The sequence below is a fragment of the Neofelis nebulosa genome, chromosome 1, assembly GCF_028018385.1.
Source record: "Neofelis nebulosa isolate mNeoNeb1 chromosome 1, mNeoNeb1.pri, whole genome shotgun sequence".
Lineage (NCBI taxonomy): Eukaryota > Metazoa > Chordata > Mammalia > Carnivora > Felidae > Neofelis > Neofelis nebulosa.
The window spans coordinates 150,428,332-150,442,347 of NC_080782.1; the positions used below are offsets into that span (position 1 = coordinate 150,428,332).

Below are 14,016 nucleotides of genomic sequence, written 5' to 3' on the forward strand. Positions count from 1 at the left end.
TGTGGGGCTCGAACTCACAAACCACGAGATCATGACCTTCACTGAAGTCAGATGCTAACCAAGCCATCCAGGTGTCCCACAACAGCTCTTTAGAAGCAGAGTTTGCTCTGGCTGGTGGGAAGAGGGGAAAGTCTGAGAGATTTTTATCCTGAGAAGGATTAGACGTGCCACTGCTGTCTTTAAGGTGGAGGGGGCCATGTGAGAAGGAATGCAGGAGTCCCTACGAGCACAATGGCCTTTGGCTGACAGACAGTGAGGGATGGGGACCTCAGACCTATGGCTGCAAGCAACTGGGTCCTGCGAATGTGCTTGGAAGCACATTCTTTCCTGGAGCCTCCAGATAAGAGCACAGTCCAGCCAACATCTTGATTTCAGCCTCATGAGATGTTGGGCAAGAGCCCGGGCAAGCCCATGCAGATTTCTGACCTACGAGAAGTATGAAATCATAAATGGGTGTTGCTTTAAAACACCAAGTTTGCGGTAACTTATTATGCAGCCATAGAAAATGAAAACATCCTCTCTTCTGTATTTTTCTACCCTTTTGTCTCTCCAGGCTTCATTCTGAAATTTTTTTTAATGTTTATTTAGTTTTTTGGAGAGACAGGAGTGTGAGCCGGAGGAGGGGCAGAGAGAGAAGGAGACATAGAATCCAAAACAGGCTCAGCTCAAAGCCTGACGCAGGGCTTGAACTCATGAGCCATGAGATCACAACCTGAGCTGAAGTCGGACGCTCAACCGACTGAGCTACCCAGGTGCCCCACTGAATTTTTTTTTTTTTCCTGACCCACCTTTCAGATCACTAAATCTCTCTTTGGTTATATCTAATATGCCATTAAACCCATCCATTAACTTCATAATTTAATTTCTATATCTTACAGTTCTAGAATTTCAATTTAGTTTTTTTTTTTTTAAGTCTTCACTTTTCTACCAAAAATTTTTCATCTTGCCTTTTACCATCCTGAACACAACGCCATAGCTATTTAAAGTTTGGATCCAATAACACTAATATCCCCTGTGGATCTGTTTCTTTTCTGTTTGTGCTGGGTCACATGCATGTTGTCTATTCTCCTGTGTGACAAGTCATTTGTGATGGTGTGTGGGGCCTTGCACTTGCAGAACTGCTTGCTATCTAGAAATAGCTTGATATCTAGAATTTAAATTCACTTCTGCTGGGCACGTGGTGGGGGGCACTAGCAATTTGGGTTCACTTCAAGTTCAGCAAATGAGGTGATTTGAGGCTGAGTGGCAGTGCCTGCAAGGGTCCATTTCTTTCAGGTTCATTCTTTTTTTTTTAAATTTTTTTTTTAACATTTATTCATTTTTGAGGGACAGAGAGAGACAGAGAGGGAGTGGGGGAGGGGCACAGAGAGAGGGAGACACAGAATCCGAAGCAGGCTCCAGGCTCTGAGCTGCCGGCACAGAGCCCAACGCAGGGCTCAAACCCACGAACTGTGAGATCATGACCTGAGCCAAAGCTGTGCGCTCAACTGACTGAGCCACCCGGGCACCACCCCCTGCTTAAAAAAAAATTTTTTTTTAAACATTTTCTTTCGGGCTCATTTTTAACTTCTTGGGTGCAGTCTTTTTTTGGTCAAGGCAAAAAGTTCACCTGGCCCCTTATAGGACCCTGGGCTCCAATCCGCTGGTCACCCAAGGCAATCCAAAGTATTACTCAATCTCTCAGCTATGTACTCTAGAATTCTCAAATGTCCTCAGGGGAAAGAGCCCCAAATTTTGGGCTTCCCCTACTAGGATTCTGTCCATCCCCAGATCCTAGCCTAGTAATTCTTCACTCACTTACTTGCTCTCTAGGCGCAAATGCTGAGCACGGGGATGGCGGGCGGATGTGGGTAGCCAACTAGCACAACTGTTTCATAGACACACTTTTAATTAACACCCCTATTTCTGGGCACTTGTTCCACCTTCGTTTTCTGTCTCTGTCATCCCTACACCTACAGCCTCTTTGGGGTTTTACTCTAGATAGGTTCTCTTCCTCACTGCAAATGTCTCAGCTACTTATTCTCACTTCCCCTGCTCTGTTTATCTGCATCAAGTTTCCAATTACTTCTTACATTTCAGAAATGTGTTAAAAGCTCTCATCCCACTGACTACTGTCAGTGCCCTCCTGCTCTCTTTGTTGGGTATCTGATCCATCATTCTAATACAGAAGCTCTAAAACTGCTCACTTTAGAGGTGAGACTGTTAAGACATACAAAGACCCAAGGATTTGTCCAAGGTCACAAAGAACTACCAGTGTGTGGATCAGAGCCGGCCTTGGAGCTCAGTTTTCCTACATCACAGGCTTCCTGTGCTTTACACTATAAGTCTTCTTTATTGCAGAAATTTTGTTACAGACATTATATGTTTATTTACTCATACTAGTGGAGAGAAAATAAAACAGTGTAAGAAGAGGCTGACATTCATGGGTGAACAGAACTAGAAAGATAAAGGAGTAAAAGCCAGACTAACCATTTAATGCTCAGGTTGTAACTGTGACTTCTAGGGTCTGCCAGATCTAACATTAAACTTTTTTTTTTTTAAGTTAAAAACTTCATGCAAGTGTTCCATAAAACAGATAATTCTCACTATTTTGGCTGAACAACTTGAGATTTTAGGAGAAAGAAAAACTGAACAGATAAGAAAGAAATGTACACACTTTTCCCCCGCTACAGCTTCAACAAAATCTTGCAGTTACTTAATTTTACGAAATAATATAGTTGATATTTATGAATGATTCAAAGTGATAAAGATTTCAAAACTTACTTCCTAATTTATTTCATTAACATTTTAAAAATGTTTATTTATTTTGACAGAGAGAGAGAAAGCAGGGCAGGGGCAGAGAGACAGAGAGGGAAAGAGAGAATATACCAAGCAGGCTCTACACTTGACAGTGTGGAGTCCAACGTGGGGCTCGATCTCATAAACTGTGAGATCACGACCCTAGCTGAAGTCAAGAGTCGGATGCTTAACCAACTGAGCCACCCAGGCACCCCTATTTCACTAACATTTTTAATGAACAAAAATATGGAAACAAGAGGCAATTGCAAAAGCTATTCAAAATTAAGAGGCAGAATATTTTCCTCTGGTCCCAGCTCTTCCACTTAATCCCAGACCAGTACCTGCACTTTGGTTTCGCTGCACCCTAGTCCCTAGGTCTTCATAAAGCTCTAGTTTACACAGATGATTAACAAGTTTTGTAAACCATGCACTATTGCTACTACATTTTATTTTCAAAAATGTAAGAACACACATGCCTCTGTTAGTTTCCTATTGCTGTTGTAACAAATTACCACAAATTTGATTTAAAACACAAATCTATTATCTTCTAGTTCTGAAGTGTGTGTGTGTGTGTGTGTGTGTGTGTGTGTGTGCGCGCGCACGCTCACGTGGTGTGCACATCAATGAAGCATTTGGTTCAATCAGAGAGGAGACTTTATTCTAAATGTGAGCTGAGATTAGCTGGGGATGTTTCATAGATGAGATTAGTCTTGAAAGACCAGTGACAGTGTCTTAAAGACTGGTGGGCTTCTGAGGACAATCCAATCCCCACATGCAGTGGGGACAAAAGTAATGGTCATGTTTGCAGGGAAAGAACGGCTGCAGAGAACCAGTTTTGTAGAAGTTAGGGCTTGATGGTGGGGGACACTCGGGCCCTTCTGTCACTGGAGGAGAAAAAGGGGCCTGACTGGTACCGTTAGTAGTTTCTAACTAACGGTATTAGTAGTTTCTAGGAGAGGGTGAAAGACCCTCTCCTTGCACCGCATACTGAACACTTTTCTTTTGAGGCCCTCAAAGCAGAATGCCAATACCCACGATGCTGTGCAAAACAGATCTGGGAAAAAATCCTCAGAAGATGGGGTGGAGCGGGTATCACAGGAGAAGTACTCTCTCATTCTGAGGATCACCATTGCTGTGGCTCAAGGGGACCCCAAAGCCTCAAGCCCACCGGCAAGGCGAGGAGCAGTCAGTCACCCACCCGCCTGGCCAACAGCAAGGCCACACAGACTCTGGGAGAAAGGAGCAATGACGTGATAACAGAAGGCAGGTCTCCAACTATATAGGCCCAGCTCCCAGGATAGCACTTCATCTGAAGGCCAACAGATGAAACATCCCAGAAGCCCAAGAAAGATTTTCACAGCTGTACACACATCTCTACCAGAAGACATCAGTCATCTGAATCAAGTTAACTAACCCCTTTTCCATGCATCCTGTGAAGTTAGCCCAACAGGCTTTGGTTTGGTAACAAGTAACTGTCTGGGTTACAAAGCTAAGTGAATAAATAGTGACATCGAAGATTGTGAAATAAACTGTTAGCTGCGCATGGGCTCATCAAGTTTTAATTAATTAATTAAGCTTAATTAGTTCCAAGTAATGACTTCTCACTTGAGCAGAAAACAACAAAAACCCAGCCTTTGATCTTGCCTTAGAATCAAAACTCAGGCTAACGGAAATGGGGATTTGCAAGAGATGAGATTTAGAACAGCGTCAGGGTTTTAGCCCTCATGTACTTCTTTCTGCCTACCTTTCTGCATGTGGGATAAAAGCTGCTCCCACAAGTATTAACAAAATTGTCATGAAATCATGTAAAGGAAAACATTAAGATTTAAGTGACTTTACTATTAAGATTCTGTCAATATAGAAGTCAAGCTACTACAGGGAAATGACAACATATTTTACACACTGTACAGTGTAAAAATACCATTACATACAATACTTTAGTATCAGGAGTTAAATATCCAAATGACAAAATGATAAAATAGCCTTGCTGTAAGGCACCTTCTGGTTTGCTTTTTTTTTTAAAAGTAGACTTCACGCCAATGTGGGGCTTGAACTCACAACGCTGAGATCAAGGCTGAGTGACCCAGGCATCCCTCCAGTTTGCTTTCTTTTTTTTAAAGAAAATATTTGAGGTGAGATTCACAGACACACAAAATTAACCAGTTGAAAATGAATGATTCAGTGGCGTTCAGTCTATTCATGATGTGCGGACACCAGCTCTGTATCATTCCAAAAGATTTCCGTCAACACAAAGGGAAAGCCCATACCCTGTAAGCAGCTGTGTCCCATCCCCCCGTCCCCCCTGCCTCTGCTAACCACCAGTCTGCATCTGCCTCCAGGCACCCACCTCTCTAGACATCTCATATAAACGTCTGGCTTCTTTCACTTAGTGTGCTCTTGAGGATCATCCATGTTGTAGCACGTGTCAGGGCTTTGGTCCTTTTATGAATCAAACCCTATGTGTGAACAGAACACAATTTGTGCATCTATTCATCATCTCCTGATGGACATTTGGGCTACCTTCTGGCTATTGCGAATACTGCTGCTACAAGCATCTGTGTACACCTTTGTTACAGTGTACAAAGCATCTGTGTAAGTTTTTGTTGGTACAATGGCTTTTAATTCTTTGGGGTATATACCTAGGAGTAGTTACTGGGTCACGTGGTAATTCTGCGTTGAGGATCCGTCAAACTGTTCTCCACAAGAGGCCGCAGCATCTTACATTCTCACCAGCGATGCATGAGGCTTCTAACTTCTTCACATCCTTGCCAACATTTTTTATTTTCTGTTGTGTCGATCATGGCCATTCTAGTGGGTATGAAGTTGTAACTCACTGTGGTTTTGATTTCATTTCCCAAATGACTAATGATGAGCACCTCTGCATGTGCTTATTATCTATTTATATATCCCCTCTGGGGAAATTCTATTCAAGTCCTTCGGCTGTGTTTTTTTTTTTTAATTGGGTTGTCTTTTTAAAGTTGTAAGAGTTCTTTATACATTCCGGATACTAGACGCTTACCAGATATATGATTTGCAAACATTTCCCCATTTTGTGGGTGGTTTCTTCACTCTGTTGACAGTGTCCTTCGATGCACCAAAGTTTTAAATTTTGATGGAGTCCAATTTGTTCTTTTGTTGCTCATGTTTTTGGTGTCATTTCTAAGAATCCAAAGTCATGAAGCTTCCCTGGTTTTCTTTTAGGAGTTTATGCTTCCAGCACTTACATTTAGGTCAATGATTTATTTTGAGTTAACCTTTTACACAATGTGAAGCAAGGGTCCAACACATGACGTGCCTTCTGCATGTGGACATACACTTGCCCCAGCACTATCTGTTGAAGAGACTGCTCTTTCCCCAATGGATGACCATGGTGAACTTTTCCAAAATCAACTGGCCATAAATGTATGGGTTTATTTCTGGGCTCTGAGTTAAAAAAATTTTTTTTTAATTCAGAACTTTCCATACTATAATTCTGCCACTGCTTTTCTCAGATGAGGTTTAGCTTACGATGGCATATTAGGAACTTTTGTTTAAAAACTAAAAAATTTTTAATAAAAAATACACATCTGTGATGAATAATTTCATTATTAAACATGTCTGTAAAAATTAAAGATGAAAAGTAGCGTATACAACCTGGAAGTCAAAACCAATCTCTGCAAAATGGTATTTTATAAAGTAACATGTGATTTTACTGTTATTTACATGCTGCAATGAAGTCATTAATTTTAACTGCCTCCCATTTACAAAACCTTCCATTTTGCAATTACTTATGAACTTTTTTTACTCATGAACTTTATTTAGAATTACTTATGAACCATATTGAGAGGTTGACTCTCAATGTGGTTATTACATTAAATGTTGTTAATATCAGCCTTGCCAAATTACCTGTATCAAATTGCTGTGCAATTCCAAGTAAGAGATGGATTATAAATCAAAAGAATGTTTTATTGTCTAGAACTTTTTATACATTTCAAAGTGTCCTCACTTGAACCATCCAATGACTTTAAAACTTCTCTTGGCACAATGGATTTAAATAGCAATACAGTGTGTTATCTTTTGGAAATTAAGATCACCCTTATTTTAGACCCAGACTGGGCATTCCTCCCAAACAGCCCCTTCTCCTACATTAGTTTTTCTGTGAAGTTCTGAATGTCATTTCCTCTTAGCTCCCAGGGCTCCAACCACCTAGGCTAAAAGGAACAACGGGAAGGATTTCCCGGATCTCAGGTCTCCATAACCGAGGATCAATTACAAAGCGCTGGGTCTCTAGACTCAAAATCTCTAATGACAACATTAAGCCCCCCTACCAGAACATCTGGAAGAGTTAGTTCTCTTTTATCTTGAATCCCCTCTGCCTACAAGTTGTAAACAGTGGATATTTAGCTCCATCACAGTTTATTTTAGATGCAAAGACAACCTTGTTTTTATTGACCCAAAAAAGAAAAAAGAAAAAAAAAAAAAAGAAAAGAAAAGAAAAGAAAAGCCTTGCCCAGAAAACTATGGGTTGAAAAGTTTGGGAAGCGCTGATAACTGTAGTCTAGAAAACACGTGAAAGACTTTACCTTTAGCTGGCCGGTGATGTCGCGGCAGCTGACTGTCTTACCATGCAAGAGACTAAGGTTCAGGGTCAGACCAACGGTTCTGACGGGCTGGACACATGGTTGAAGTGAGACACCAAGGAAGAGACGGCCAGCCCAACCCCTCACACAGCAGCCCTTCCTGGTTAATCCATGGGGTGATAATGACACTGACTGGCCTCATCCTGCCAATGAAGGGCAAGGCACTGCAGTGACGGCGCCTAGAAATGAATAGGAGTGATTGGGGATAAAAGGGGGAGAGGGGAAAGGTGGCCAGGATGAAGAAATGAATAAAACTCCAAATTTCTGTTACAACTCACTGTCATACCTATTAGTCTAGTATCTAATGACAGGGAAATGGAAAAAAAAAAAAAAAAAAAAAAGAAAAGAAAAGAAAAGAAAAAAAAACAAAGGGAAAAAAAGAAAAATCGCAAACTATAAATTTATGCAGCATTCTAAGAATTGAGGTCTGTATCCTACAATATGTCTACATATAACTAGAGCAAGAGCTTGATCTGATATAGTTCAAAAACCTATTGCAAAGAAAAGAGTATTTTTTTAATCATCAGCGTTTCTAAGTTCTGACAACTTCATTTTATTGGGTTTTTATTATGACAAAAACTCAGTCCATGCTATTGAAACAGAGCATACTTACCAAACAATCCCTTGGGCTCCAGAGCCAATTGGTTTCAACTGCTGGTAACGTTTCAGGACAGTGAAAGTTGAGTCTGCCACTTGCACACTGTAAAACTGACTATCACATTTACTGTCACTCATGATGTAGTATCATAGAATATTCCAAAGAGCTGGTACAGTGGTCAGGTTCCTTAAAAGAGAAACAGAATGAACATGCACTCTTTCTGAGATGATACAGGCACAGCTCACTTCATAGGGTTGCAAGTTTATTGGCATGTAAGACAACGTGGCTGTAAGTTGATAAAGTTGGTTGGACCAAGTTCTGAACTTAAGCAAAGTGCAAAACAAACAAAAAAATGCAACGACATTTCAGAGGCACAAGACCATCATGAAAGGAAGGAACATTGAGGCCCCACATGACCATGTTTTAAGGGAGCGGACTAGAAACTAACAGCCCTTCTTTTATTTGTCCATTTTTGCTAGCCATGACAGGATTATGTCACTGAGTGATTCTCATCAGCTCGCCTCCTTTGGAACTAGCTTATGCCGGGCTGCCTCAACCAGGGATGAAGGCACTGGGGAGAGGTTTCCAAGGGATTCTGTCTACAGTTCCTGCAGAAAACACAAGTGGACCAGTCTTCTTCTAAGTCCACAAATTCAGGTGAAATGATGGAGCAGAAAGCAAGTCCCACTACATATCTAGATTGTAAAAGGAGGAAGTGATGGAACATTGGGGTGCTGGGCCTGGAGACATGGGTGTGTGGGCCCACTGGGCACGTTGAGGCCCCACATTCCCCAAACCCCACATCACTGGTGGGCTCAATACAGACAGTTGTAGACAGAGAACCATTGTAACCTATAGTCATTAACATGGATGCTCTGACAATTATTCATGATAAACTAGTATAAACTGGTGGTTTAGGCAGCCACCTTTTGGTGGCTTAGGCAGTAGGCTGAGATCCCCGCCATGCAAGAGCCTATGTGATTTATATAGAAAACAACCAAACACAAATCAGCAGTTACACTGATTTGGATCCCTGGCTCTTTTCTGAAGATGTTTATTTAGAAGTCATAAACTATTTCTTTTGCTCTTTTTTAAAAAATTAAAAACCCAACAATAAAATCATAGGGGTAAACATTATATACTATTTAAAAACATGGAATTTAAATTTTATTCTACAGCTTCAGCAAATTCCTGTTTGTTCTACCATCTAATATTTAATGCCTACCTGCTAAGTTCTCTGGAGTGATGATTTGTATTTCAATACAGTGATGCCTAGAATTTCCATTAAACATGGAAATAAATTCATGAATAACAAGCCTAAACGAAGAATTTAAATCAAATGAATAGCTTCTCCCACTGACCACTGCTTCACCCCCGCTCCCCCCCCCTCATCTTTTTAAAGTTTATTTTTATTAATTTTGGGAAAGATACAGAGAGCAAGTAAGGGAGGGGCAGAGAGAGAGAGAATCCCAAGCAGGCTCCATGCTCAGCATGGAGCTTGACTAGGGGCTCAAACCTACGAACCCACAAGATCATGACCTGAGCCAAAATCAAGAGTCAGATGCCCAACTGACTGAGCCATCCAGGCGCCCCTCCCCCTCTTTTAACCATTCTCAGGGCAGTGGCTGAGGCACAGCTCTTAGTACCACCAGCGACTGTGACTGAATGTGCTGTACACAGGCTGGGGAGTGCCTCCGGGAGGCCAGCACTGCATTAGATGAACCAACACACTGCTCATGACAACCTACAGTGGGATGATCAGCCCCTGCTACACTGTGAGCTAAACAGCCTGGCTGAGCCACGCTGCGGTGAGGAGGGGGCCCAAGCTCCAGGGCGGTGAGGGCAGGTCTGTGTTGCTTACTGTGGCATCTCACACTGCTGGGGACAGGACCACAATAGAAGCATTCAATAAACTTTTGCCGCTCTGACCCATAATTCAGTACCTAATGATTCCCTGAGGAGGCTGCTTCATTTTACTGACATCTGAAGGAATATCTATTTCTAGAGATGATTTTTTTTTACAGTTTTTATGGGGCTGAGACAATTCAACTCAACGTTTATGGGGTGCTTTTGTATAAGAAGTGGTAAGTAACATAGGTGATAAAGCAAGATCAGTTCGTCTTAAAGCAGCTAGTTGGGGGAATACTGTAACACAAGTTGTAACACAAGTTATAATAACATAAGGGCATAAGTAAAAAAGTAAACCAAGGCAAAAGAGGTCCTACCCTTTGGCAGGGGTGCAGAAGGCAAGGAGAGCTTCATGGAGGAGGTTGCATCTGGATCTGCCAGAGACAGACAGCAGAGGTACAGAGCTCGAGCTGACTGTGCTCAGACATGGTGAATTGCTCAAACTGGCTCTTGGGGTACAAGTGCAAAGGTTCAGAGATGGACTAGGTGAAAAGGCAGGTAGCCACTACAACCTGCTGTTTCTTTGCCTTACTGGAATACACCTGCACTGCCAGTCATTCAAAAAGCACTTCCTGACACCACTGTGGACAAAGTCCTGTGCAGGAACAGCCAGTGTGCCTGCCCTTGGTGAGCTCACAGAGAGTACATACTGCGGGCACGTTCAGGAAGAGCCCCGATGCAAGGAGACCCCTAAACCGAGAAGGACAGAGAAGGCTCTGAGCTGTGGGGAAGAGAGAGAGCATGTGCAGAGAGGTGGAGGTGCGTTCTGAGTGTGAGAAGTCATTTAAGAGTTAGTTTTGCTGGGCAGTGGGGGAAAGAAGCTGGAGAGAGGAAACCAGGCCAGATCACCATGGGCCCTGGAAGCTGCTGGGAGCCATCTGGACCTGGGCCCGAGGGCTGTGGAGCCATCAAAGCAGAGAGGCATGTGCTCTGGCTTGCTTTGCTGAGGGGTCATTCAGGAAGCTGTGAAAGGGATGGACTGGGGTGGGCAGGACTGAAGGCAGGGAGGCCCAGCAAAACATGGCAGGGTTGTGGCAGATGGGGAAAAGAAGTAAATGCACGGCATGGAGGAAGAATGTGCATGACCTGTGCTGCCCAGGAGAAGATGAGGAGGAACGCGGGTGAAGCAGCTGGAGGTGGGCAGGAGACGCATGCAGTCTGCAAACCTGGCTTCAGACAGGTAAGTCTGCAGTGCCTGAGAGACAGGCAGCATGACAGCCACAGGCTGCTGACATCCTCCAGATCCTCCCTCCTTTGTTTCAGGAACAGAAGCCTCCCTATGCGAGCTGGACAAATGGCTGCCCAACTAGAGAGGACATCTGGCTGCTTTTTGGCAGCCAGGTGTGGCCAGATGACCAACTTTTGGCTGATGAGATGTAAGCAGAGTGATGTGTGTCATTTCAACATCCATCCATCCATCCACCCATCCATCCATCTTGTTATCTTCCTTCCTTCCTTCCTTCCTTCCTTCCTTCCTTCCTTCCTTCCTTCCTTCCTTCCTTCCTTCCTCTCTCTCTCTTTCAAAAGCTACTTGCTGTCCAACTTATCTTTCTCCCTTGCTGCTGGCTGGGGGAACAGCTGTCACAGACCCAGAGATGGCAGTCACATGTTGAAGCTGGTAGAGCTGCCCACTGGCCAGAGTCCTGAATGACCTTGTGGCCCAGAGCTGCCCCCCCATTCTGGTCCACCTGCCCACACTCAGGCTGGTACAAACTAATCTCAACCTTGTTGAGCAACTCTGGAACTCTCTCTGCTACAGCTGTTGTAACCTGTACTTTGACTGGCACACGATTAGGTTAGCTTTTGTGAATTTGGGGAGAATGTCACATCATTAGGTTAGAGAATTAACATATTTTCATCTCAAGATTTAAAGTAATTTTTATTTAATTTTTTTAAAGTTTATTTATTTATTTATTTTGAGAGAGAGAGAGAGAGAGAGAAGAGAAGAGAAGAGGAGAGGCAGAGGGAGAGAGAGGGAATCCCAAGTAGGCTCTGCACTGTCAGTGAGGAGCCTGATGTGGGGCTCAAACTCACCAACCGTGAGATCATGACCTGAGCCAAAGTCAGACTCTTAACCGACTGAGCCACCCAGGCGCCCCTAAAGTAATTTTTAAATTAAAATAAGTTGCCCTTAGTAGGCAGAAAAAGCTACCTAAGTGAGAAGCTGTCAAAGCCATCTTCTCCGTCAAACTTGGGCTTTGTGAACATGAGAAAGCACGCAAGAAAGCCAAGTAATTTAGCTATTAATGAAATCAACTGTTGAGATTATATTTCAACAGAATGGATGTCAGCTGGGTTTTAGAAAACAGTTTACAAATTGGGAAGTCCTATATAAGAATTCTTCGTACAACCACATTATCAACACACTGAGGTGCGGGCACTGCCTTCACTTCCCTCACCAGTGGGTGCTGGTTCCGCACCTCGGCTCCGAGCAGTGGGACCCCGTCTCCGCCCACGCTGCTTCTGTGCTGTGCAGCCCCCGCCAGGCTGTGCTGTTACTCAGTTTCTGCAGGTCTGCCCATGTCTCCCTCCCCCAAGGCTGGTAGCACCTCAAAGGCAGGGAGGGGCTTTCTTCCCTCTCACATGTCGATAAACTTAAGGAAATGTCCAATGCCCACCAATGATCCACTGAGAAAGCTTCTAGGGGGACACACTCTGCTCCTTGGGTTCTTCAGATCTGAGGGTGGTGGGCAGAGCCCAGGGGGAAGGAGTCAGCACAGCCTTTGATGAAGCCATCTGGCTCACGTCCATACCCTTCCCACTTTACCATGCTGCTTCAATGAATCCTGGTTGAATGAAAGGCTCTAATCTAAAATCCCTATTTGTCTGGGGGCGCCTAGGTAGCTCAGTTGGTTGAATATTCAGCTTTTGGTTCCTGTTTAGGTCATGATCTCATGGTTCCTGAGTTTGAGCCCCGCATTGGGCTTTGTGCTGACAGCATGGAGCCTGCTTGGGATTTTCTCTCTCCCTCTCTCCTTGCATCTCCCTCTCTCTCTCTCAAAATAAATAAAAATTTTTAAAAACTTACTAAAATCCCTATTTGTCTAAGACTGAAGACCCTTATAGAATCCCCTCCAGGATTCTAGAGTAAAATCTACCCACTCTACAGATAAACGTTGGGTAGGAGGGATGTTCCTACTTTGTTTGGAGTTTAGAATAAGAAATGCCTTTAAAAAAAATTCTCTAGGGGTGCCTGGCTGGCTCAGTCAGTAGAGCACGTGACTCTTGATCTCAGGGTGGTTTAAGCCCCACAATGGGCATGGAGCCAACTTAAAATAAAAAAATAAATAAAAATTTCAAAACAGCTTTATATTAAAAAAATTCTCTAACTCTAGAATCCTTTAAATATAAGCAGTTCAACTACTGTAAATATACTATTTACATCCAAGTCTTGTGGGGACATCGGCTACCATTCACTGAGATCTCCCAATATCTCATGAGGGCCTCCTACACACCAAGCACAAGGTAGGGATTGTTGAGAGAGCACTAACTAGACAGTCCATTCCCTCAAACCGCCAAGAGCATAATTGTCACACTACTGGGAAGTGTGTCATAGGGGCAGACGTAGAAGTGGGCCCAAGGGCGGTGTGGGGATAGCAGCCAGTGAGTGAGCAGAGGGAGTGTGTGAGTGGGACATGGATATAAAGGAAGGTTTCCAGGATGAGTCAAGACCTGAGTGCAAGTTTGTGCACAGTATCAACCCAGGTGTGAGGGAACAGGCATTCTCATACATGCTGGTGAGCCCTGTAAGTTGGCAAAACATTTCTAGGGAGGAAAATATGTAACATCTAATGAAAATTTTAAATGCACATGACTCCTAACCTGGCCACTACAATTCTATAAATGTACCTGATAAATATATATGTACAAATGTTCAAAGACATTTGTGCAAGAATGTTTGTAGCACTTTTTATAACAGGCCAAAACAAACAAACAAAAAAAAACAAAAACAAAAAAACCAAGAAATAACCTAAAACATACACTTGGAATGAGTAAACTATGGCATAAAAGCACAAAAAAGCCATTAAAAATAATGCATGGACTTTGTGTACTGATGAGGAATGATGTTTAAGATGAAACAAAGGAAATGAAGCAAGTTAAAGAGTGTGTATG

The 14,016-nt window shown here is 43.0% G+C and overlaps 1 protein-coding gene across 4 annotated transcripts in view; it reads right to left on the reverse strand.

The window, feature by feature from the left end:
• Positions 1-14,016, reverse strand: part of MAPK9 (mitogen-activated protein kinase 9) — a 58,647-nt gene that overhangs the window by 33,520 nt on the left and 11,111 nt on the right. For 3 of the 4 annotated variants that reach the window (XM_058739749.1, XM_058739741.1, XM_058739758.1), the window contains exon 2: positions 8,011-8,181. In XM_058739749.1, coding sequence (XP_058595732.1) covers positions 8,011-8,132 — 122 coding nt within the window. In that variant the 5' untranslated portion in view covers positions 8,133-8,181. Of the gene's footprint in view, positions 1-7,340; positions 7,577-8,010; positions 8,182-14,016 lie in introns of those variants that run through there. The other variant, XM_058739767.1, reaches the window with a different exon arrangement.